The following is a 23,131-nucleotide window of genomic DNA, read 5'->3' as shown; positions in this document are numbered from 1 at the left end:
GAATAAATTCAATAAATTTCCGCGATTATTTTTTTTACGGCCAGTTGGCACGTTGCTTTCAGCCGCGTCCCTTTTCTCAACATGCCACTTTCCTCGACTGCACGACCCGACGCGAAGAATATCGCGGAGTAAGTGCAGCGATCGCTTTATTACTTTATTTCGCTGTGCATCCACTCACGCTGCGCCGGCGAGGTGTGAGTTTTACGGTCCCCCTTTGTGTCATCCTCGCCGACGCAACGCCGGCGACAAGTAGTTCTCATCGAATCAATGGATCGGGATCCGGTGAATGTCTCGTCGCATCCACGATAATTTTATTTTTACGAGTACCGGTTTCGCGCAGTCTCGAGATTAGCCTCGCTTGTATTCGAGCTCGAGAGAAATTCCATATTCGCGAAAACTGCTTTTCTCCGAAGGACGCGATTTGAAATATTGTATCCCGATTCAAACGTCTTTGTAATAATTAATAAAACTTTTGTCTTTCGATGTGATTAATGTGATCAGTTATCGCTAGAAAATTTACAAGTCTTCCAAATGATCGTCGCGTCTTATTGACATTTCCGATTTGTGTGATTGTAGACACAACTCCTTATTAACATTAGAAACGGCGCGACTCGTCTTTCTCAAGAATCCTCCGAGATTGTCGATTAGTACATCGAGATTAAGGCCGTGGATGACGAGAAGAAGATTTCTACCTCGCCCTCGTTCGCGGCACTTCTTTTCCACTTCTTCTCGTTCGCGGTGTCGATAATCGAGTGAAAAAGGCGACCTTCCATTAGCATTTCCACGGAGACTCCGCAGGCTCGATTAATTTTTCAAACTATCCCACCTCTGGTTTCGATACGTGCGCTGAGATAGGGAGAGCCAGAGAGAGAGGACCGAGAAGGCCCATTAGGCCTCACGGGCGCTCAGATCCCGTGGGCCCCTTGTCAGTCTCCGAAAACCAGAAAGTCAGCTTGTCAAATTAATCACGGATGACCAATCCATCAGGAGGCATTCCTAGCCGAGGAGGATCTCCTTCGTCGTTGTCGTCGTCGTCGTCGTTGTTGTGGCTGTCGTCTTTTTTCCTTCTTTTTCTTATTCTTCACAGCTAGTAACCGCATGGTGTCGTGGCCCCATCGTTAACGAAACTCTCGACGAATTGTTCTTACTTGAAACGTTAAAAATGTTTAACAATCATTTGTCACGTACACGTCAAGTGCATTTGTTAGAAGGAGCTTCAAAAATAATCACGAGCTAAAAAAAAAATTGGCTTGAACTATCTACGAGACAATTCGAAGCGTATGAGTGTATCGAGAATATAAAAGAAATGTAAGTAGATGTATTTGTCTATGAGAAAACTGTGAATGCTCGAGAACATGAGGGCGTCGATAGCCCTTCACGCCCTTCGCGTCGGATGTCGCTCTGATTTGAAAGTATCTTGAGAGGAATCCCGCTTGAAAAGACCGTGTGACGGACAAACGAGAAAATAAGACTATCTCTCGTGGGAGTGCAGATACCCGAAAACACATGGCCGGTACAGTCCAGGAAAAAAATGCGATTTGCTTCGCGAGATTTATTTCGCGGCACGAAAATGCATAATTCTCACTCTTTCGTTTCTGCCGATCGATATTCGCGCGCCATCGATACTTTGGCAGTCGCGCAAGAATTCGTTGTGCCTTTGCCAGGTATTTATAGTTAATTGTCAAATTGACAAGTTAACTTTAGAATGTTTGGAATTGTTGTCCGTTGCCGTTAGCTTTCTTGAAAATCGAAGGTAATTGTAAAGTGAGATACCTTTTCAAATCGGATATAATCTTTATTATTTAATAGTCATTTAATAGTCATGTAATCAATAATAAGGCATGGTCGCCTTATAAGTAAAACACCGGAGAATTCTCTTTACGACGGCCGTCAGACAAATCCGTAAACGTCGTGGGCAAAAATATTGCCGACTCGCATGAAGGGCTCGCGTAGAGAAATCGCGTTGCTCCAGGGCGACATTGCCAAATAAAGGGTTAAGGGCCATGCCGAATCTCGGGAGCCTTTTATCCGGGACCGATGCGCCGGATGATGCAGAGAAGAGAAAAGATCCGCGAAAACCAGTTTGTCCAACCTAATACGGTGCCCGTGGCATCGGCGGTCTTAATGAACTTCTACCTCTCTCCATCTCTCTTTCTTTCTCTCTTTCCGTCATATTCTTTCATTCGCGTCCGTTCTATCTTCTTTTTGAATTTGTCGATTTTAAAGACCGCGGATTTTCCGACTCGCGAGAATGTATTCATGTCGAGTACAAGAGGGCGAGAAAGCTGAAGAAGGACGGAAGCGAGAAACCATTAAAGAAGTACCAGTTAAATACGACGGACGTAGCACCAATTACGCGCGACACGTCCTACTTGCATCGGTGACAAGGAGGCACGTTGTGATCTTTATTCGACGAGAGTCTTCCTCGTGTGCAAATACAGCGGAGAGCTTTACCGACAGCTCGCGGAACTGTGCGTGTTTTATGAAAACATCTTTTGCGTAGAATTTCCGTGGCGTTCGTAGCTGAAGAGGGCGAGAGGTGGGAGCAAGGGGCACGTAGGAGGCATTAAAGCTCGTCTAATCTTAATATTCAAATTCTGCGGCGAAACCACGTCGGTCGGGGAGAAACGCGATTGAGGGGAAGACAAGGATGGCATTTGCGGAGAAAGATAGAGAGCGAGCGGGAAGGAGAGAATGGCCGTGCATAAACGATTCTCGAACTCATAAATTTTAAATTATGTCAAGCAAAAAGAAAGGATGGGACCCGACCTCGGGTAAAATAAGAAGAACGCGCGGGGTACTTCTTTCCCCCGCTGTGGCCCCCGGTTGCTCCAGAAAAAGATAGAGAAACACGAATTCGCTGAGTTGTGAATGCGAATAAGGTCCATTGCTGAAATATTATTTTTATGTAACATAAGTAGAACATCTTGAATACTTTGTGTAACATAAATAAATTATTGTATACTTTGCGTTTTTTTTCCTGTTTTTTTTTAGATTTCTTTAAAAATTATCTACGTATTAGAAATGAAAAAAAAAAGAAACAAAATACTTAAAAATATTTTACAATATCTTAAAATTGCACGTAATCGAGCAGAGGGGCAGCGTTACAATATGGTTTCGCTGCGGCGATTAATTCCGGTTGATTTGCATATGTGTTGAATAATCAGAGGATATTTCCCTCCCGTCTTGCCAAGCGAGAGAGAAAATCGTAAACTCCTGGAGACCTGGCAAAAATGGCGAGACTAAAGGCCACTGTCAGGGAATTATTAGGGTTTCTGCGTCGTAAGGCCCCGCTGGCAGCAGACAGCCAGCCTGGAAGGAGGGGAAGGGCTCATTGCCTCGACACGTTTTCCATACGCGAAACCGCTTTATGGGGGTCGCTACGAAATTTCGGGGGGCCCCATTACCGCGCGTCGGGAGGGGCCCCGTCGAGTCGAATTTCCGGCATTAATTCGACATTATGCGATATTCAAATCTGTTCCGTGGAATTTTTTCAGTCTAACAAGATTCTACCCTGCTCCTCCCGCCCCCTTCCGAGCCCAATCTCTTGTTCCCTTCTCGATACGCGAGTTTCGGGCTCGCTCTATTATAGAAAATTGCGAAATATGCCGGAGTGTGTCGTTTTCGCTTTATTATCATGATAATTCTCCGCTAGCCATTCTGTCACCATATGCGTGACGTAGCGCACCTTTGCGCTATCGATTGATGATGCTCACAGTTAGCATAAATTATTATCGTCCAATTCCAAACGCTTTTAATGAAGATTGCACACGATGTTATGTCGGGAGAGAAAAAAAAATACTCTCATTTGGCATTTAACGTGAGATGCGAATTTCGAGGGAGAGGAGTCGAGTTCGTTATTAAATAGTCCGCGCTTTCTTCTCATATATCGAGGATTCCACCTCTCGTAAGACCCGCCGTTGAATCGGGCGCGAATGAGCAGCGATTGGACAACAGAGGGTTTGATCGCGCGCGAGAGGACCGCCGAGAGTAGCGCGCGCGGCGTTCCTTTGTTCGCGGCGAGTTTCATTTTTCGAGTATGGAGGATAATTAATCTTGGGTGGGCATAAAAGGGTTTTCGGGTTCGGCCACGAGAAAAAATGAGCGCAGCTCTGCGTTCGGCCGCGGCCAGTTGTTCACTGGCCCTTTTTTCTTCCCCCCCCCCCTCCTTCCCGCGTCTCTCTTCCCCCGGGCCCCCTCTCCTGCCCCCGCGCTTATTCTCCTTTCGTTTCTATCTTAACATTTCTTTCTTCTTTCCTTTCTTCCCTCCTTTCTTTCTTTCTTTCTCCTGATCTCCTTTTCCATCAGCTCTTTCCTTTCTCATTTATCCATTTAACTGCCTCCCACACGTAGTACCGCGGGCCTCTAAACCGTCATTTCGTAGCCCCTACCCCGTGTTCGCCACCCCCGCTCCCCGCGCTCCGTCCTTTTTTTCCGGAATTTGAGTCAATAAAAAATCGCGTGGAACAAAGAAACGAACGACCGCCAATTTCTCACCGGATAATGCCCGGGCCCATCGGGCCCGGGGAGAAGGCTAATCACGGCTGGGCATCTCGACTTCTGTTAGGTGTTAAAAATGGACCCCGCGGGACTCTGCGTGTTCTTTATCTCGCGGCCGTGCCACGCCGGTCTCCCTGCCCGATCTCTGCCCGTCGTTAAATATTAAAATTTGGAAACGTTACACCCGGCTAAGATTCCCGCTTTCGAGGCAGCGATTGCGATAAAAAAGCGGAGGAACGGCGCGCATCAATTCTTGCTCGTGCAACGAGGCGGTTCGTCATAAATCTGAAAACATCTACTCGTTTTGCGCTATAAATCGTCGTCCCGAGCGTTCTCCGAAAGTCGGTTCGTTCGCGATTTGTTAGGTCTCGCGTTGCTCTTTTGCGTATCCGTTACATTCCCTCATCCTCGACGAATGCGCGAGATCACGGTGTCGGACGAGAGCTCTAATGACGACCGGCGCGCTCGCCGCGGTCGATATATCGTCCTCGATTACGACGAGTCGATAGCGAATCGGCGATTTATCACGGAGATTTGCGCCAAGTCGGCTTTTCTTCATGATTCTCCGTGCGCATGCACATCGATCGCTCGATCGGGTCAGGTGTATCTGTTGCTCGATTTGATGCGAGCGTTCCCGGCGGCTTGTACTTCCGCTTGCGATTCCGGGTTGGACGACGTCTAACCACGTATGTAGTTAGGCACGCGTAATGCGAGGCTCTGAACGCGCGCGTGTTTCGTTACACGACGACGAAGCGCTCGAAATTCGATTCTGGCGAGAAACAAGAAAGGCGAAGCCGCCTGTCCGCCGGTAATCTTACTTTTGTGTTTGGAATACCGAATTCACGTAACATGTGCGTCGGGCGAAGAGATCGCGTTAAAAGCCACACGGTTAGGTAATAATTTATCCATTATTATTTTATTTATTATTTTATCGCATTGTGTCTCTGTATGTTTGAATTTTTTGCCGCTGCTACGTTTTTTTTTTTTTTTTTTTTTACATAAACTTTACACATTTTTCGATCCGTTTCTAATATTCTCACGCGGAAATTCGAGAACGGTCACGTTGGAAGAAGCAGCTTTCGCAGGAAGTCGGCGACAACGATTACTCAGATTTCTCGAAAGGAGTGTCCTCGCGTCTCGGTTTTCCTCTCTGGCTATGCAGCCACCTCTCGTCCCTTCCGATTCTCCCCAGCAGAGGAACTACCCGTTCGCGCGGGGTGAAAGGGGAGAAGGAAGAAGAAGAGGTGCGCCCGCGGAGGTAACCCCTGCGGGTCACGCAGAGAACGGCGTTTTACCGACTATTAACTCACTTTTACCCCTGTTTCATACCCTCGCGGCCTAGAATGCCGAGGGGAAGGACGGCGGGTCTGCAGGCGCCGACGAGATAGAAATGAAAGGTTGCGGAATCCCTTCGCATGTGTATTTCTTCCCCACTCGACGCTCCTCGCGTAATCTCCCGTTTTTTTTTCCCTTTCTCTGCGCTATTCTCGCCTCCCAACGATATTTCTCTTTCCGCTTTTCCGAACTTTCCGGGATGGACGCGTGCAGGTAGCAGTCCAGGTACCTGCGCGACTACTCGAGGAGGAGCGAGGGGGAAAAAAAATGCGAGATCTCTCCGGGTGCCACGCTCGATTTAACCCCTGAGAAAAATCGCGCGATCCCCTCGGAGTCGTCGCAGTTGATTTTGAGGGTTAACCGATTTCCCTGCGAAATTTGAAATCCGAGAACGTGTTTTTTTTCCAACGCTTCCCGATCTGATCTACGCGGTGTGCACCCGTTTAAAGGTTTAAGTATCTCGTAAAAATGGGGCTCGAGACGAGGTCTTTTCGTGCCCTTCCTTCCTTTTTTGCGCACGACTTCCGAGGTTATGGGGGTCGAATGTCAGTCACCGTCTCTAATTTGAGCCCCGAGCGTATCAGAATGATCTCGATTATTTTATTGTTCAATGTCTTTACGGCGATTTTTAGAAGTATATATCAAACAGATAATATTATAGTAATGCAAAGCCTTCTGAATTTAGCCTCTTCGAAAACCAGCATTTGATACATCTTTCAATTATTGCAAATAATTATGCGAATAATTTAGATTGCGCGATTTTCTAGTCTATTTATTCTGTAAAAGAAATTTTTAATTGATTTTTTGTCTCACAAATTTTATTGTGTCAATTTTCTTAAGTAGATTCTCAAGGTTTATTCTTGTTTCCCAACGACGTTATATATCGCACGGTATTTTATAAATGAGAAATGTTGGGAGGATGACTCATCGCAATACGTTTTTCTGCTACGATTGCGTATCGATGAAGCATGACTCGCCGCTACATAAGGTGATTTGGAGTAAAGACGAAAGGGAGAACGTCTCCAGAGGAAGAGAAACACAGGATCCCCGCGGCGCGGTATCTTCCTCCGGTGAGAGAGACTGGGCCTTAAAAATCGAGTCAATTTAAGGACCTGGCCGCGAGCGAGGTACAGCGAAACGCGTATACGCATGCGATTCTTCAGGAATCTCTCTCGCGAAGATGAGAATTCATTTAATACCGGAACGAGCGTCGGAACTTTTTTGCGCTATTTATGACGTCCCTGCTTCGTTATATGTTTCGTTAATTATAATCCTTTATTAATCACATGAAAAGAGCAAAATTCTACATGTAATCACGATGTTCGAGAAATACAGATGATCAAAATGATCGGCGAGTTTGAGAGCTGAAGACATATTGAGCGACAAATATTTTCCCACAACATACATCATTTTTCCGTTTCTCGGGGGAGTCCGTATTACGATGGCTAGTCATTTTTCATCGACTGAAACTGCCGCAGAGCTCTTGTGTCGATGGCGAATGAACCATTCATCCAGTGATACAGGACGCTCTGTTCGTTTAACGAAAAAAAAAAAAAAAGAAAGAACGATGGATAGTTTGTAAGAAGAGTGGAAGAAAGACTTAACCGCGAGAAACGAGGAAGGATAAATCAAGAAAAAAAGAGATCCAAGGGGTTTCGTAATTTTAGTAGACGTCATCGATCTAACCATCGGTAAACCCCGACGTGCCCCTTCGGGGGGGTCGCGGAGTTCTGCTCTCAAGGGGTCTTTAAGCCCTTTCCCAATTCCGAGTCTCTTTCTATTATGCTCCTTTTCTCGTTTCCTCATTTCTTACCTCACCTGCGAGCGAAAACCACTGGTAACCTCCAGGATCGCGAGCTCCGGCGTTCTCAGGGCTTACTTGCGCGAATAAAACGCATCCTATCTACCTGGTGTGTCCGCGGATTATACCCATCAGGGTGAAAAACCTACTGAAAACAAGCTTTACCTGTCATCTTCATTGAATTGTTCGCGACTAAAAGTCCACTTTTTTAACGGTCTGTATATTTTTCCAAACCAAAAATTTCTCAAAGTAATACATAGAAAATTATCGTTCTTGGATTATTAGCGACAAATTTGTAACGGCGAGATTGTTAGGTTCAAGTTTATTTATGCGCCATTGTATTTATTTATTGTTTTTATACTTACACTGAAGATGGCCTAAGCCGAAGGCCGAAACGTAATGTTTCTTTAAATCACATTTTATAAATAAACGTTGAGCACTAAGTCTTAGCTCAGGCTCTATTAGCTGCTCATTACTTTATGAATAATTTATTTCTGAAAGTGTTTTAAAGAATTCTTTTTTTTTTTATATATACAGAATTTATTTACTTTTAATTTACAGAAAATATATGAAATCATAACTATTGAGATGCAATAAGTTTTGGTAAAATTTTAGAAAACAAGCTACATTGAATTTATTTAAGAAATATATGAGTTCATGTACAAGTTACATTTTTTATTATAAAAACTATCAAAAAGATCGATTAGCAATCGAAGTCTATTCGATAGAGTATTGAGCAGTATTACGAACTTTTTATATTTTTCCCCATAGAATAGCTCGGAGCAGATGTACCTGCCAACAGTCGATTACGCGGCTTTTAGAATCGGGACGTCTCAATTTCACGACTCCGAGCCCAAGAAAAAACTTCCCCCGCGGTCTCTCCCTTTTACTGCCTTCACCTTGAAGCAACCGCACGTCCCTCGTGGAATCGCCGCCTATTTTCAGTTTGCTGTACCAATCCGGCTGTACCAACTCTCTTTTCCCTTGGACCAATCCGGAAATCGGTCACCCCTCTGTAAGATCTTTTCGAATTCAGGAAAGAATGAAAGAAAGCAATCGCGAGGAGTCAGTCTCGCCGGTATTCTGGCGAAGATCAGAACTCCAGAATTTTTGGAAGTCGGCAAGTAGGTAGGTGCAAAGAGGCCCAATAATTCGAAACAATAACGGGCAGCAGCGATATTCTTTTATTTCACTTAACAAGTCTGCTTTTAATAATTAAAACAATGCCAGTCGAATGACGATGTCTTGTGAGCTGGCAATAATTAAAAATTAAAATGCGAATATGAATCGGCTAGTCAATCGTTTCCGACCGATAGCTTGTAATTTTATAACGCTTCTTATCTAGAGTCGAGCCTTTCTAGAGCACGAAGTTTTCGCGTTCGTTTAATTCGAAGGATTTATACCCAGCCGGCTTTTATCAAGCAGACATATACGAATTTTGCTCGGTTACGCCGGCGATTCAATAAATAACATTTGTTCGCGAATGTTTTGATCGCTTTTGCTCGGCCAGCTTGCGTAGAAAACGCGTTCGTTAAAGTTGGCACCGATAAGACGTCAAAGTTAACAATTTTATGGATCGCGCGATATTCCGCAGCTATTCGTTAAGCCACGCGGACAACCGTGAAGACGTCAATAACGTCGATACGTCAATGCTCAGATCGCTCTTTTTCCCCACTTCTCAGTTAGCTCCAATAATACATATTACGCACCTTGGATTTCTCGAGCAAGAAGTTATATATCGATAATAAAACCGCTTTGTTATTAATTACGAAACCACTCGGTCTATGAATGCATCTGCTTTACGTTATGAAATTTATTTCAAATTTTATTTATTTTAAAAGTTATTATAAACTTTATTAATATTATATATATAAATTTAATTTGTTTAAACTTCTTATTACATAAAAATTAAAGAGACGGCTCTTAATATTTCTATGAAATTAAATCTATATTTTAAAGCTTTATAGAGCCTGAGCTCTTGTTGCTCAAATGATTTATTTACATATTATGATAATGTGATGTATCGATAAGTAAGTCAACTGAGTTACCGATGTTACGGTATTCTAAATATCGCGATAATTCGGCAATCGTTGTAAGAGTCAGTCACCACTGAGCCGTCACAGAGTATTGACTCCATACTAAACACTCCTATGTTCGTGTATGTGATAGTATAATAAAGGTTATTTAATACAACTTAAACCAGTGCGTATTAGTTAATAGGCTAATACATAACAGATAACAATAAAAAATTTCGGCATTATGGCTGAGGCCATCTTCAGTGTATATATAAGTACATGTAAGTAAGATGGATAAATACAATACGCATGACGACTTAATATTAAAGCGTCAACTGTCTTGACATTTAAAAAAAATAATCTTCTGACGCATAACAATGTAATTCTCGTGTGTTAGTTTGCGAGTTGTAAAGAAAACTCATATTTCAAGAAGTTGCACGAGCCGTAGAAATTTTAATTATTTCTTATTTTATGTTACGTGTTACAACTTATTTGATGAATTATTTTTGTTTAATATTGAAATTATCTAAATGATACAAGAGTTATAAAGAAATTGTTATACTGTGAGTCAAAAATGATGTGTCGAAGTTATTAAAACGAACATAAAGTTTATATCTTATTAATTCTTAAAGTTGTAATAGTGCACAACTCATGTTATCTCGTTAAAATTACGAGTTCAGCGTTTGTTTTGTATAAAAATGTTTTCAATTGCTCTTAAAAATTAAAAACATTCGAGATCTTTCAAATAACAAAAAGATGTTTTTTTTTTTTTACAGGGAAAGCGAAGGTGAAGGAGGAAAAGGACGCTTCCTCGATGGCGCCCGGAAGTCCACCCACGCCTCCACACACTCCGCAAAGTCCGCAACGTGCGATTCCACCTCTCGGCAACCTGTCGCAATCCTGCCAAACGTCAAACACGAACTCGCCGAATTTGCAACAACAGTCGCAACAGCAGCAGCAGCAAGCGCAGCAGCACCAGTCGCAAGAACAGCAGCATCCTTTGCATTCCGTGACTAATTCACCTCTGAGTCAGATATTGGTGCAAAATCCGGGACTGGCGCAACTATTACAGCAAAACCCGGCTATTCTATCGCAGAATCCGCAATTGGCGCAATTGCTGCAGCAGAATCTGCAGGTTCAGATGGGCAGCGTGCTTTTTCAGAACGTCAGACGGGAGGAATCTGAGGACTCGAGGGTAAATTTTTTTAATCTACTTATCTAAAAATTATCGCGGAGTTGATTACACTTCAGCCGAGATTGTTGAGATTGTAGCATAATTTTTAAGATTCACATAATTGTTGTTATTGCATCAGAAAGAAATGGCTGTGTAATATCTTGGAGTTAATATATTTTTATGGAGCTATTGAGTGTAATGAACTCGGCAAGAATATATTAAGAATTTAAATAGCGCTGAATTATGGCGTCAAAAGCGAGAGACAGCCATAAGTTGCCCAAAAAACAATACGCGGTGACTCATCCGACTCGAGTCGTCATCAGATCGTAAAATTACCGACAGGAGCTGTGCGAGCTTAACTGTGCTAGAATAATTCAGCGCTTCCTAGAATCGTAAGCGACGAACAATCGGTTATGATACGTCGTAATAAAAGTCGATAGAGACTTCGCCGCCTGGAAATCATTCTCTTGTCAAATACCTTTGAGCTTTCTATTATTAATCGAATCGTTTATCCTCGAGATCCGGCATCTCTTCTTGGTAGACGAAATAGGAATAAAGTATCTTACAATATATCTGCAAAATTTTCGGGTGCAATTCATTTCTCCACGCGTATTTTCAAAGCGCTTTATTCAAAGGTATTTGATAAAACTTGTCTCTCTTTTTTTTCTATTGCACATTTCCAGACGAAACAGCACTCGGTATATTATGTATATTATCATTATGCTATTATCAACGACGCGATTTCACGAGAGGAATGTTCGCATGCGCCGGGATACCCAAAGAGCAGCCACGAAACCGCGCGCAGACGATCCGACTATGGGATCGCTGCTGTGGAATTCCATACAGGGAGAATTGAAATTATTCCCCCGATTTTTGTCGTGTCGTTTACATTATTTTCGCCTTTGAATATTAATGGGCATATGCTCTCCGGCGTTATGGCACAAGAAGTAACAACGGCGTATAATACTCGAGTCTTAACGTTATTCTATTGTTTGCAAATCAGCTCTATTGTTTTCTCATATACCTCTATACTCTCTCGCGTACCCTCTTCGCCCCCCTTCTTGCCCCGCGCCATCCCCCCGTCCCCCCTTCCCCACTTCCTCCTTCAAGCGGCGTGCCCCCCCCCCCCCCTCTTTTCGTTCCCCCCTTTATCAACGTCTCTCTCTTTCTCTCGTTGTTACTCTCTTTCTCTCCGCCTCTCTTCGTCCCTCCACGTCGATTCTCCTTTTCCTTCTCGTCGCCGCTCTTCTCGCCCCACGCTTGTCTCATTCCGATCTTTTTCTCTTTCTTCGACCCCCCTCCCCTTCCCTCCCCCCCGTACTTTCCTCCCCGTGCCACGATGCATACGTTCGCATTATGTACATCGTGACGCACATTATTTTCCATTTGTTTCCTCGCGTTCGCGTTTTCTCTTCGCGAACTTTTTCGCCGGCGATAAATGCGTTAATTTAAACGCAACGCGACCGTAAAGGCGCGCTCGCTTGCATTCGATCGCCTCTCTCTCTCTCTCTCTCTCTCTCTCTCCCTCTCTCTCTCTCTCCGCGAAGCCACGACGAAGCGTGCGAAGAAATTTTTCCAATATTCCGCGCCGCATCGGTCGGCCGGATATCATTATGCGCGATACGCTGCAATCCGTAATATTAAACGTTGAAGGTCACCGATAATTATGAACGGGGAATATAAATGTTTGATTAGGGATTGCAAAATTGATGGAACGCGATGGTTACATACGTGAGGCGAGTTCTATTAGATTCAACGGAATTAATCGATTGTTCCGGCGCGCGCGCGCCCGATCGCTCGGTGTTGCCTCTTGTTAGGAGTGAAGTTCATAGATCGGGACAAAGAACCTCGTCGTACGATAATGCGACGGATGCGTCACAGCGTAATAGAATATGTTTATGCGATATTTATATGTGCCAAGTAATTCGAGGCCTTCGATAAATTTACGCTGGCGCGATAAACTTTCGTTCGAGTTTCAACAACAAGTCGCGCTCTGTTCACTTCAATTCAAAAGATGATTCGAAAATAATCTTCAAGGAGGGCGGACATCCGGAGAAAAGGGTGAAGGGGGTGGGAAGGGGGGGAGGGAAGGGGGGATAGACGGGGGACGATGTAGTAACCGGTTCATAAATTCAACGGCACGGATCGGGGATCTCTCAGCTAGGGCTTCGGAAATCGTACAGCATTCGAATAATTTGAACCGCAATGGGGCTTCCGGGGGCGGCGAGTGTCGTTCCTTCGCGCGAAGTCTCTCCGTGGCAGCGTTCGTCTTTTCTCAGGTCTCTCTCTCGTTCTTAATTTTAGCGCTCGCTCGGACATCCGACAAATGACGAGAATCGTCTGCGCGAGAATGCGAGAGCGGCGGGGAGCGAACGACGCGTTATCGATATTTGACGTTGGATCACTCTCGAAATTGAAATGCCGCGGAGGATCCGCCGCGGGGTGACTTTCGTCACTCGGTAGCGGCCGGGGTTCAACGAAGGGTGTTAGACGGCCGTTTTTACGAGCGGGCCTAAGGGCCGCGGCGCGATTAGTTGGCGCGAGTGGCCGGTCCTTCGGCTCGGCAGATTTTACGGAAACATCTCGCGTCCGCCGCGTGGGCGGCGGGGTCTCCCTTTCTCGCCTCTCGCCCCATTCGCCTGCCATACGGCCCTGAGCACGCCGGTGCATTGTACATCGTAATGTATTTCTTTTAGGTACCGCCGACAATAGCGAGCCTGGCGGCGATGAAGGTGGAGGCAGCTGACCCGAAGGTTTCCGGTGAGTTACTATTTCCTCCTGCTGACGGAATTATCGGGATCGTAATTAGATTCGAATCGGGACTGCCGCGTTCGATGACCCTCTGCTCGCGCGAACAAAAGGACGGCACGAGAGAAAAAAAAAAAAAAAAGAAGCAAGTGGAGAAAGACAGACCGTCCCGTTGGTGGCGGACGTCGATGGTCGTCGACTTGCTCGTTGCAAGTCCGGTTAAATTAGGTGATTTGTAATCGCTTTAATCGTTGAATCTATGATTAGAACAGCGACAATGTTGTCGATCGAACACACGCGACGACGGCTGACCTTTAACGACGTCGGGATAGAAATAATCGGTATGCGTTCGCGTTCGCCAAAAGTCTGACCGCCGTGTATTCCGGTTGCGGAAGCAGCCGGATGTACGCCGGACTTAACGAACGAATGCAATTAAAGCTTGCCCTTTTCTTATGCATACACATCGAATTACTAATACCATTTAAATGGAAAGAAAAAAACCGCCACATTAATATTAACTTAACATTTTATAAGTGAATCCATTTCTGAACAAACTTGAAAATTCCAGTGCGGCAATCTTGCTTCTTTTTTTTTGCACATATGACTTATTGCGAAATGCTCCCCCCCCCCCCCCCCCGCAGAAATCCATTTCCGTTTCTCCCTGCAAAGCGGCGGATTTTCCAACGAGAATTAATAATCGGTCGCGCGTCGCGCAAGCTGGAGAAATCGCATCCAGCGTGCGCCCAGCCGCAGCGGGCCCGCATCTTTGAGTAATCATTGCGCATTCCTGCATGCCACGTGACAAATCTGATGCTATACGTAAGCCGGCTGAGTGCCGTCGGCTCTCCCTACGACCTTTATTTGTCTCGATCCACGCCAAACCCGTGAAACGTGGCCGCGACCTGACGAATCGCGGCCGTCCGCCGCTTTCAGTGTTTTGTGCCCGGGGGCTGTTCCCCCTTTATTGGAATATCCGCCCACAGCATTACGGGAATTATGAAGGAAATGGGATGAGTGCCAACGCGGCTCCCACGAGGGGCTCGAGGGGGCGGTTGCATCGGTTGCATCGATAAAAGAAATCCGGGATTTATCAATTTCTATTTCTCCCCGCGTTGTTTGAAAACGTCTGCGTCTCATATTTTTTTTTTTTTTTGGAACAGCCGCACAGCGGCTAAAGTATTTATCTAATCAGGGCAGGAAAAGCTTGCTGCAAGAAGCTTGGAATTTTTATTGGCACAAGTGTGGGACATCGCGATACAAAGTTACTCCCGATTCAATCGTCGGTATGGAGAAATCGGGAATCTGCGACTGCGTATAAATATCGTTCGCTGTGCGCGCGGTAATAGACGGAGCTCTGTATTACATAAACATGCCGATGTTTCTCCGTAAATAGGCACCATTAAGATCAATCGTTTCTCCTCGCCGTCATTTCACTATTGGCACGCGAACCGTCATTTTCTTCGAAAACATTCGCGATGACTCCGCAATCGGCAATTCCCGTCCATCGAAACCGTGAAAAGATTCCGCGACGGAAATCACAGCGCTCGGAATGAAGAGGGACGCGCGCGCGAAGAGGAGCGTCGAGTAGAGAAAGAGAGAGTGGGCGGCCTCGCTTGGATTTTCTCGTCCAGTGACATATTCCCACAATTTCGGATCGGCCAATCGACGCCGGCCGGACGATATTAAACGCGTGGTGGGATCCGCGGCGAAATGGAATAAAATAAAATGTGTACGTTGTACACGTCGTTCGCGGCTAAGCGGGGCATCGAAAGGAGGAGAAAGAGAGAAAGAGAAACGGTCCGCGAGCAAAAGGGGTACCGGCCGGGGAGAAAGAGAATGCAGGCGTGCGAGAGGAAGAGGCCGGTACGTGGATGTATGCGTATCGTGGAAAGAGAAAGAGAAAGAAAACGCGCCGAGAGAAAGAGGCACGGACGGGAGAGGACGAAGAGAGAGAACGATAGGGCGAGAGAGAGAGATGCTAGCAATCAGAGCTGATTAAGCCCACAACTGGGGAATCTGTGGGGCCAGTGTCTCACGCCAATCTCGCCCAATCAGCCGGTTGGCCGGGGAGATTTAAAAAATAGAATGCCTACTGTCAATTGTCCCATAATTTAAATAAATCGAATAAATGGACAAAGTGGCCAATTAGAGTAGTTGCTGGTTGCTGCTTTAACGCATTATTCTCTCTTTCTCGCAGTGTCTTCGACTCTCCTCGCTCGTCCTCCGCCACCCTCCCCCTCCTCCCCCCCGCCCCCCTCCCCCTTCCCTCGCGCCCGCCTTCCTCTTCCTCCTCGCCGAAGATGCGCTCCTATTTTCCTCCCCTCGCGCCCGCCCGATACGCCCGTCGTCGTCCTTTTAATTCTCCGCGTTTGACATCGACGCGCCGCGGCCACCTTGCCTCCGTCGAGGTGCCTTCATTACATCGTGGAGAAGATGACCATCAACGACGTTGCATGCGGCGTAAACGTATGACGTGCTTGTGCGAGATTGGTAATTCGAACATTAGGTCGTTAAGCTCCGCCGGACTTGTTACGGGCATGAACTTTTCAGAATCGCTACCGCACGGTTAGGTCGTTTTGTGACCGGTACTTCGGCGGCGGAGACGGCGGCCCGCCGACAATTGTCTGCGCGCATAAATATTCCTATTTTTATTTTCACTCTGAAACTGATACCTCGAACATTATACTACCACGTTCCCACAGTCTCGGTTGCGGGCATAAATTCACGAGAATTAGTATCGCTTATTCACTTCGCGTTTGGTCTTTAATAAAACTTCTTCGGAACCTTGGGGGATAAACTTTCCAGAATCACCAGCGCGACTTCTTATTTCTCGCATCAATATCTAACATTGGTCTATCGTACTTTCGCGGATTTGTTAAATTCGAAGATAAATCTCCCAAGATTGTCACTCCATTTTATCGCTGGACGTAAAGCTCGTGTGCGAGGTACGTCCTCGGAGAAGAGAAAAAAGAATAAGGAGTTGCGCTCCACTTGTCTCGATCCATCTTGATGAAATGCGGCACTTCCCGGTCTCCGAATTCTACCAGTGGACTTTACTAATTATAACAATTTACGGCTTTAACAATTATCGCCGTCGTACATGCGCCCGGCTCGCCGCCGCCGCCGCCGCCGCCGCCGCCGCCGGTCTGCACCTGTTCGACATACGTTTACGGAGGAGCCTTAACGGCCTCGTTGATATCTGTAGCCATCAATTTCGTGCAAATACAATTTAATTAAACCTCGCCATCGCGCCGCGACCGCGAGTAATATCGACATTGTCGATTACTAACGACCGCATCTGTCAATTTATAAAGGGACACGGTTAATTAATCGACGCGCGTAATGTTTAGAACGTGAGGCGTCGATAGCGTGCAAAAAAATCGCTCGCTTTAATATTCCCACCGCTTTTAATTATCGGTCCCCCGTGCGCGGTGCGTGCGAAGGGGACTCGAATAACGAAATCACAATGAAGCAATTTTAATTCTACAAAAGAAGCAACTGTTAGAAACACACTTTTACCTAATAGGATTGAGCGGGAAATTTAAATGACCGCCTTAGCACATCTAATTACACGAAACAGATTCATTATCATGAAGCCGCGAGTCTGGAAGACGGATAATGTAGGTGTTTCTACGTAGAGGAGCGTAGCCTATCTACACGCGGGCTGCCAGACGCGGGCAGTCGAGGAGCGAGCAGGCAAATAACAAATAAAGCATAAACAGGAGCTACGATAAATAACTGGTGCACCGTTCTCTCTGCATATAGCGCTACGGACCTCCAGGGCCTCGCTGCTCTCTCTCTCTCTCTCTCTTTCCCCCCGACCCGTCTCGCCGTACCACACCGCCCCCACTATATTACCTGCACAGGATCCGCATACGTACGTGCAACGATTCAGACACCAAAGAGTTCAAACCTCGGCGACCTTTAGTTTCCGTCCATAACGCGCGGACGACCGCAGGAAATTAAAGAATCTTTTAACCGCCTCCGTGCGTACTTTTTGAAAAGCAATTTGGATGATTCTGAAAGGCATATTGGGCTATTACCGTAGGAAGCGTACATCAATATTCATAAGATTGCTGAATCATTCCCCGGTATAGCCATATGTGGCTGGGTATTAAGAATTATTAAATTAAGGAGTGACGTATATTTCTGGCAAAATTATCTTCTGGGAAGCATAGCTTCTTTGAAATTGCATTATCGAACCTGAAAATAGTTCATATTGTCATATTTTTATATTTCTATTTTTGTTACTTTATCTATATTTAATAAAAAATAATTAGATATTTATTTCACATTTAAATGTATTTAAATTTATACACTATACATTTTATGAAATTTTGTTTTTGAAAAAAAAAAAAAAAAAAAAAAAATTTATTTGTATAATTCTCCATCAATTTTTATGCTAATTTTTACTTGTGTTTAAATTCGTGAATTGGATTTTGTTATTTGAAATTGAACAACGCGATTGTGATGACGGACGATCGCTGTTTTGTTGCCACGTCCGTTTCTCGAGCGAGCAACCGTTAGCCTTGAAGAAATACCATTAAAAACCGATATGCGCAGTGAAAGGAAGCGAGGGAGACGGAGAGGAAAACAAATTTCACGGTTCATTCGAAACTTTTTAAATGAATTTGCACGCACCGTCCGCCACGCTCCGAAAGGGTTGAAACTTTACGAATTAACCCCTAAATAAATATTTGACAGGTAAATTACTGCCCGCATTGTGCTGCCCTTTTCGGAAACGTGTCGTTTTATCGAATTATTGAAAGAACATAAGTGCGCGTCAGTTTCGTCTGCATTTGTAACGGACGACATTTCTTGTCCGCGCCGGGAGTTTTCAGTACGACGATAAAAATATGCGGCTACAATTCCTGCCATCTGCGTTCTCGCGGTAACGATCGCACGGTTCGCCTAAACTCGCGCAGACAATGGACAATTTCATCGACGGGGACGCGAACAATGCTCGCCATAATTCAGTGGCCCACTCGCGTTCCCAAGCATTCTCGCGAAACGGCCCGTCATCGCCGTCCTCGTCTCTCGCCTCGTAAAAACCCGCAGCATCTTAAAGACGGCGGATACGAAAAATTTTATTATTTATATTTGAAATTTATTATCGCCGGACCGGCCCAGACGGACCCAGCGGCAGTGGCGGGGCCCTTCGTCCACATCCCTCGTTCTCTGTCCGGCGTTTTCTCGCGTCGTCCTGTCGCCAGGCTAATTTATCGTCCTTCAACTTTTTATTAATTTCTTACCTCCCGCGGAATCGCGATCACCGCATTAAGAGGATGTCGCGGCGGTCACCGAAATACGTTCGTACACAGGCGGAATGTCGTCTCTCATTTTTCGTGTGTCCTCGAACCTTTTCTCTCGTCCCTTCAATTTGGAATCCTCGGAGCCGTTGATTCCACCTTTCTTCGTCTTTCTCTTCCGTTTACATGGTCTCGAGCCGTAAAAGAAAGACATTTTTTCGCAAACTGCTCTGCGCGTGTCGCTTGTACAAAAAAAAAAAAGCGTTGTGTGTCGCGGAATATTGAATCTCCGCTAGCGAAAAATACTCGAGAGTTATAAACACAAAGTTAAAGGAATCAAGATTAATATTATTAATATGAATTGTTGCGGTTTAGAAATGCACAGAAGGTTCATGAAAATGTTTCAGAGAATCCGATAATTATTCGAGAAATAAAACATTATAATTATGTAAAGCTATGCGAATATTAATGTGGCGCGTTTGAAATTCATGCTCTTTGTTAACGCGGTTTACGCCGATATCACGCGAAATATTTAGCAGTCCAATCAGCCTCCACCGGGAGAAGTATTAATATCTGCCATCCTTTTTGCCGATCCCGGAATTCCAGGGACGTCTTCTTCTTCCCCGTCGGCCGTTTCCCCGTTCGGGATTCGGTGGATCTTGCGGACTTAGCGCGCGGGAAAAAAGGGCCTCGGCTAATTAATAGAGCCTGATTCCAGACCCCGAAGGGACCGGGACGTGCTTAGGACCCTTGCGAAAAATAAAACACGCTCGCAGAGTAAATTAACGGAGAGCGGGGAGGGCCGGCTGCCGCGAGCTAATTAATAGAGCGAGGATCTCGGAGGAGTGGTGGAGGCCCCCCGGGAGAGCTCTCGAATCTCCGCTCGTTTACGCTCTTTTTTGTACGGGGGGGGGGGGGGGGGGGGATGATCGCGGGGATCACGGTCCATGGCAAAAGGTCCCGCTCATCACCTAGCGCAAACGTGTCATTTACCTCATTATGGAAAGTACGCCGAAAGTTTTATGCAAATTTTTAATTTGCCACCAGGCGATTTTGACTGGCACCGTTAATTATAGTGGTCCGCTTAATTAATGCAATTCGGCATTTCGCGCGCTGTATTTTATCGCGCGCAATCTCCGGGGGGGGGGGGGAGGAGAGGCTAGAGTGGCGGACGATAAAAATGGCTGGTTCAAAAAAGGGAATTGCGAAACGGACGAGGCGAATGCCGCCGCGATGTTGGCCGTGCGACTGGCCCCGATCGATTTGTATCGGGAAACAACTATTGGCAATCGCATGCCGTCCTCGAAACTCAGGAATCCATCGTTGCTCGATCGGACGACGGTCTCCCCGGCCTCCTCCGCCCTACTGTCGTCACTTCACGTCCTCGTTTTTTCTTGGCCGCCGTTTCGCGATTTTTCGGTCGTCTATATTCTCATATCGGCTATATTGAATTATCCGCGCAAAATTAGAATTAAACGACGGAACGTGATTTAATCTCGTAGCGCGCTATACACAATTCTCGTCTCTTGCAAAAACTTGACGTCGTATAATAACAGAATAGTTACGATTTTAGAGCAGCACAAGTAGCAAATTGCTTGCACGCAACGCGAATCGATCATTAATCACGAAAAAAGATTTACGCAACGCTTTCCGAGCCAGATCGAATCAATAATGATTCTAGCTCTAACAGCTCGCACTTTGCTGTTTAAATTTCTGACGCGTGCAGAGCAGTTTTCTATAATGCTACTCTAGTTAAACGTCGTCGATATGTACGTCTGCGAAGCCCTTCACTGCGTTTGCCGCGAAATGAAGACATCGCCGACGGATGACTCTTAATCATCGCCGACGAGTTCGAAAGTGGACTCGCGCCGAGAAAATTACACGGTGTGTCCCTCGGGTCCGATCGTTGATCAATCACTCGTCCGAGAGAACGAGACGACGGCAGCTCGTCAGCACCCTCGAACACACTCGCGGCGAGACAGACCGAGCTTTTTCTACTGCGTCTTTCTCGACTGTCGGCTTCGCATTTTGTGCCCCGCCGATTGTGCAAATCACCAACCGATATAATATCGATCGGTTCAGTCGCAGACAGTGTATTTCAAGTCAAATATCGCATTTTTACAGTCGCGAATAACTGAGCATTTTATTTGTATACATCGTAATTGGAATTTACTGAGTTTAATTCTTGCAGAATTTTTTTTTCTTCCACTTCAATATATCATACATTCTTTCATCTTTTTATCTCTTTCTCGTTCGTTTCGTTATTTCTCCCGAATAGTCCGACTTTTATCCGATTGGACTTTCGAATCAGTCTTCCCGGGGTTTTTAGATCATCTCCGCGCCTTCCGCTCCTTGCATCTCGCTCGTACTCGAAAAAAGGGTCTCCCGAAATATACGGAATATCCGCGGGCGCATCGCCGGCCGGCATCCGGTTGACTATTTCGAGAATATAATCACGAAACGAAGCGCGCCTCGCCGAGGCAGGCGAGGGGGGGAGCGTCGCGGGGAACGCGAAAGAAGAGAGGAGACGAAAAAGAGATTGAAAGGAACGCGCCTGCCCGCGCGGGGAAGAAGCGGCGAATCTTCTCTTCTCGCAGGAACGCTTCGCGTTTCCACTGTTCTGCATTCTGTCGCGTTATTGCGTCTCGTCGCCGCCACGGCGGTTCCATTCGTCGCCGGAGTCCCGGCTCGTAATGGGCCGTACAGACTTCGTTATACACAGTAGAACATTACAGCCAACGTGTCCGCGATTAATTCCTCCCGTTTCCAACGTCCGATCGCAGCGAAGTATGGATGAGGATTTACGAGCCACGGTACATTTGCGCGACGGTGCGCTACGACGATGACGTCGATTGAAGTTTCCGCGTTCTCGCCGCGCCGTGATTTCTTTCCTTTTCTTCTTTTTTTTTTTCGCTACTTTGGCGAAGTGCGCTTGATTACACGTTGCGTTCGCAGCGGAATATCGAAAGCCGTAAACGAGCGTGAAACAGTTTCGTCGAAGAAGCAAACCGGCGATTCTTTTAACGCTCCCTTCGTTCGCCGCTCTCTCCCTTTTCTTCCGCGAATCTAAGATCTGCGCGGTCCGCTTTTCCCCGAGAAACGCAGAAAACCGCAGACTCCCGGTTCGCGGGTTCGTCGTTAATAAATAGACCTTTTCTCCTCCCCCGTGTCTCGCTCGCCGCGCTCTTCGCCGTAACGCGCTCCCGGAGAGCTCGTTGCCTCTTCGGCGTTTTAGTAATTCGAGTTAGCTCTTCGACTCTCTTCCTTCTTCGTTGCCTCCCTCCGGCGTCCCTCCCGCCCCGCCGGTCGTCCGTCTGTTATTTCGCGCTTGACGCGAAAAGCAAGAAAAAAGAGAATTGGCGTTCGTGCGAGTACTGACGGTGGAAACGACCGGGAGAGAGAACAGCGCCGAGGGACAAAGAAAGAGAGACGAAAGATGAAGGAAGAAAGGAGAGAGAGGACCGAAGAGGATCGGAGAGGGTCGAGACCAAGACCACGAAGTCGCCGATTGTTTTAGCGCTAAGCCAAACTAAAGCGACCGGGAAACGGGAGGGTCAGGGCCGTGCGTAAAAGGGATTAGATGCGGCGATGAATTTTTCATACAGCTTATCGATCGATATACAAATTAATAGATCTATTACCGTGACATAAATGACGAATGAATATCTAACCAAGTATAGCAGTGAATATATTTGTTTCGTAATATTTTGCAATAAAAGTTTATTATTTGTTCAAATCCATCGCCCTATTATTATTTTTGATAATTTATATGATATAATGCATTATATTTGAAGAGGGCTGCAATTCTATTTTGCGTATAAAATGTAGTTTATTAATGAGCATTTTATCGAGAAATTTATCGAATTGTTCCGACATATCGATAGTCTAACAATACGGCCCTGCGGAATTTTCTATTGCAAAAGTACCGCAGGAAAACGTTCCTGCCTCTTTTTCTCCTTCGCTCTTTGCATCTCTTTGCCTGTTCGCGCGACGAAACGAAGAGAGACGATAGGCAACGCGTGCCAAATCATGCGAGCGGAATTGGAGAAATTTAAAAAATATTCTAAATTTAATTACCCCGCCGTCGACGGCCCTCGGTCTTTCGAAATCGAGCGGGCTGCCAATGCTCGGTTGAAAAATAGCCGATCAACGAACCGTTCCTCGAAGCGTGGATGGAAGACCAATGCTTTTGACGAAAGAACACGTTTCAGCTATTAAAGATATCGGACAAATATAAGAACGATACATAAATAAATACAAATAAATAATTAATAAATAATTAGTAAATAATTAAGTTCCAACTTCTAAA

The 23,131-nt window shown here is 45.8% G+C and overlaps 1 protein-coding gene across 5 annotated transcripts in view; it reads left to right on the top strand.

Moving 5' to 3' along the window:
- Positions 1–23,131, top strand: part of LOC105669782 (zinc finger protein castor homolog 1-like) — a 78,100-nt gene that overhangs the window by 36,910 nt on the left and 18,059 nt on the right. For 3 of the 5 annotated variants that reach the window (XM_012362900.2, XM_012362899.2, XM_067351193.1), the window contains 2 exons: positions 10,428–10,846; positions 13,522–13,585. In XM_012362900.2, coding sequence (XP_012218323.1) covers positions 10,428–10,846; positions 13,522–13,585 — 483 coding nt within the window. Of the gene's footprint in view, positions 1–8,403; positions 8,765–9,312; positions 9,933–10,427; positions 10,847–13,521; positions 13,586–23,131 lie in introns of those variants that run through there. The other 2 variants (XM_067351195.1, XM_067351194.1) reach the window with 2 other exon arrangements.

This window comes from Linepithema humile, chromosome 3 (genome assembly GCF_040581485.1).
Source record: "Linepithema humile isolate Giens D197 chromosome 3, Lhum_UNIL_v1.0, whole genome shotgun sequence".
In the NCBI taxonomy this organism is placed as follows: Eukaryota; Metazoa; Arthropoda; class Insecta; order Hymenoptera; family Formicidae; genus Linepithema; species Linepithema humile.
This window is presented reverse-complemented; position numbering and strand designations above follow the sequence as displayed.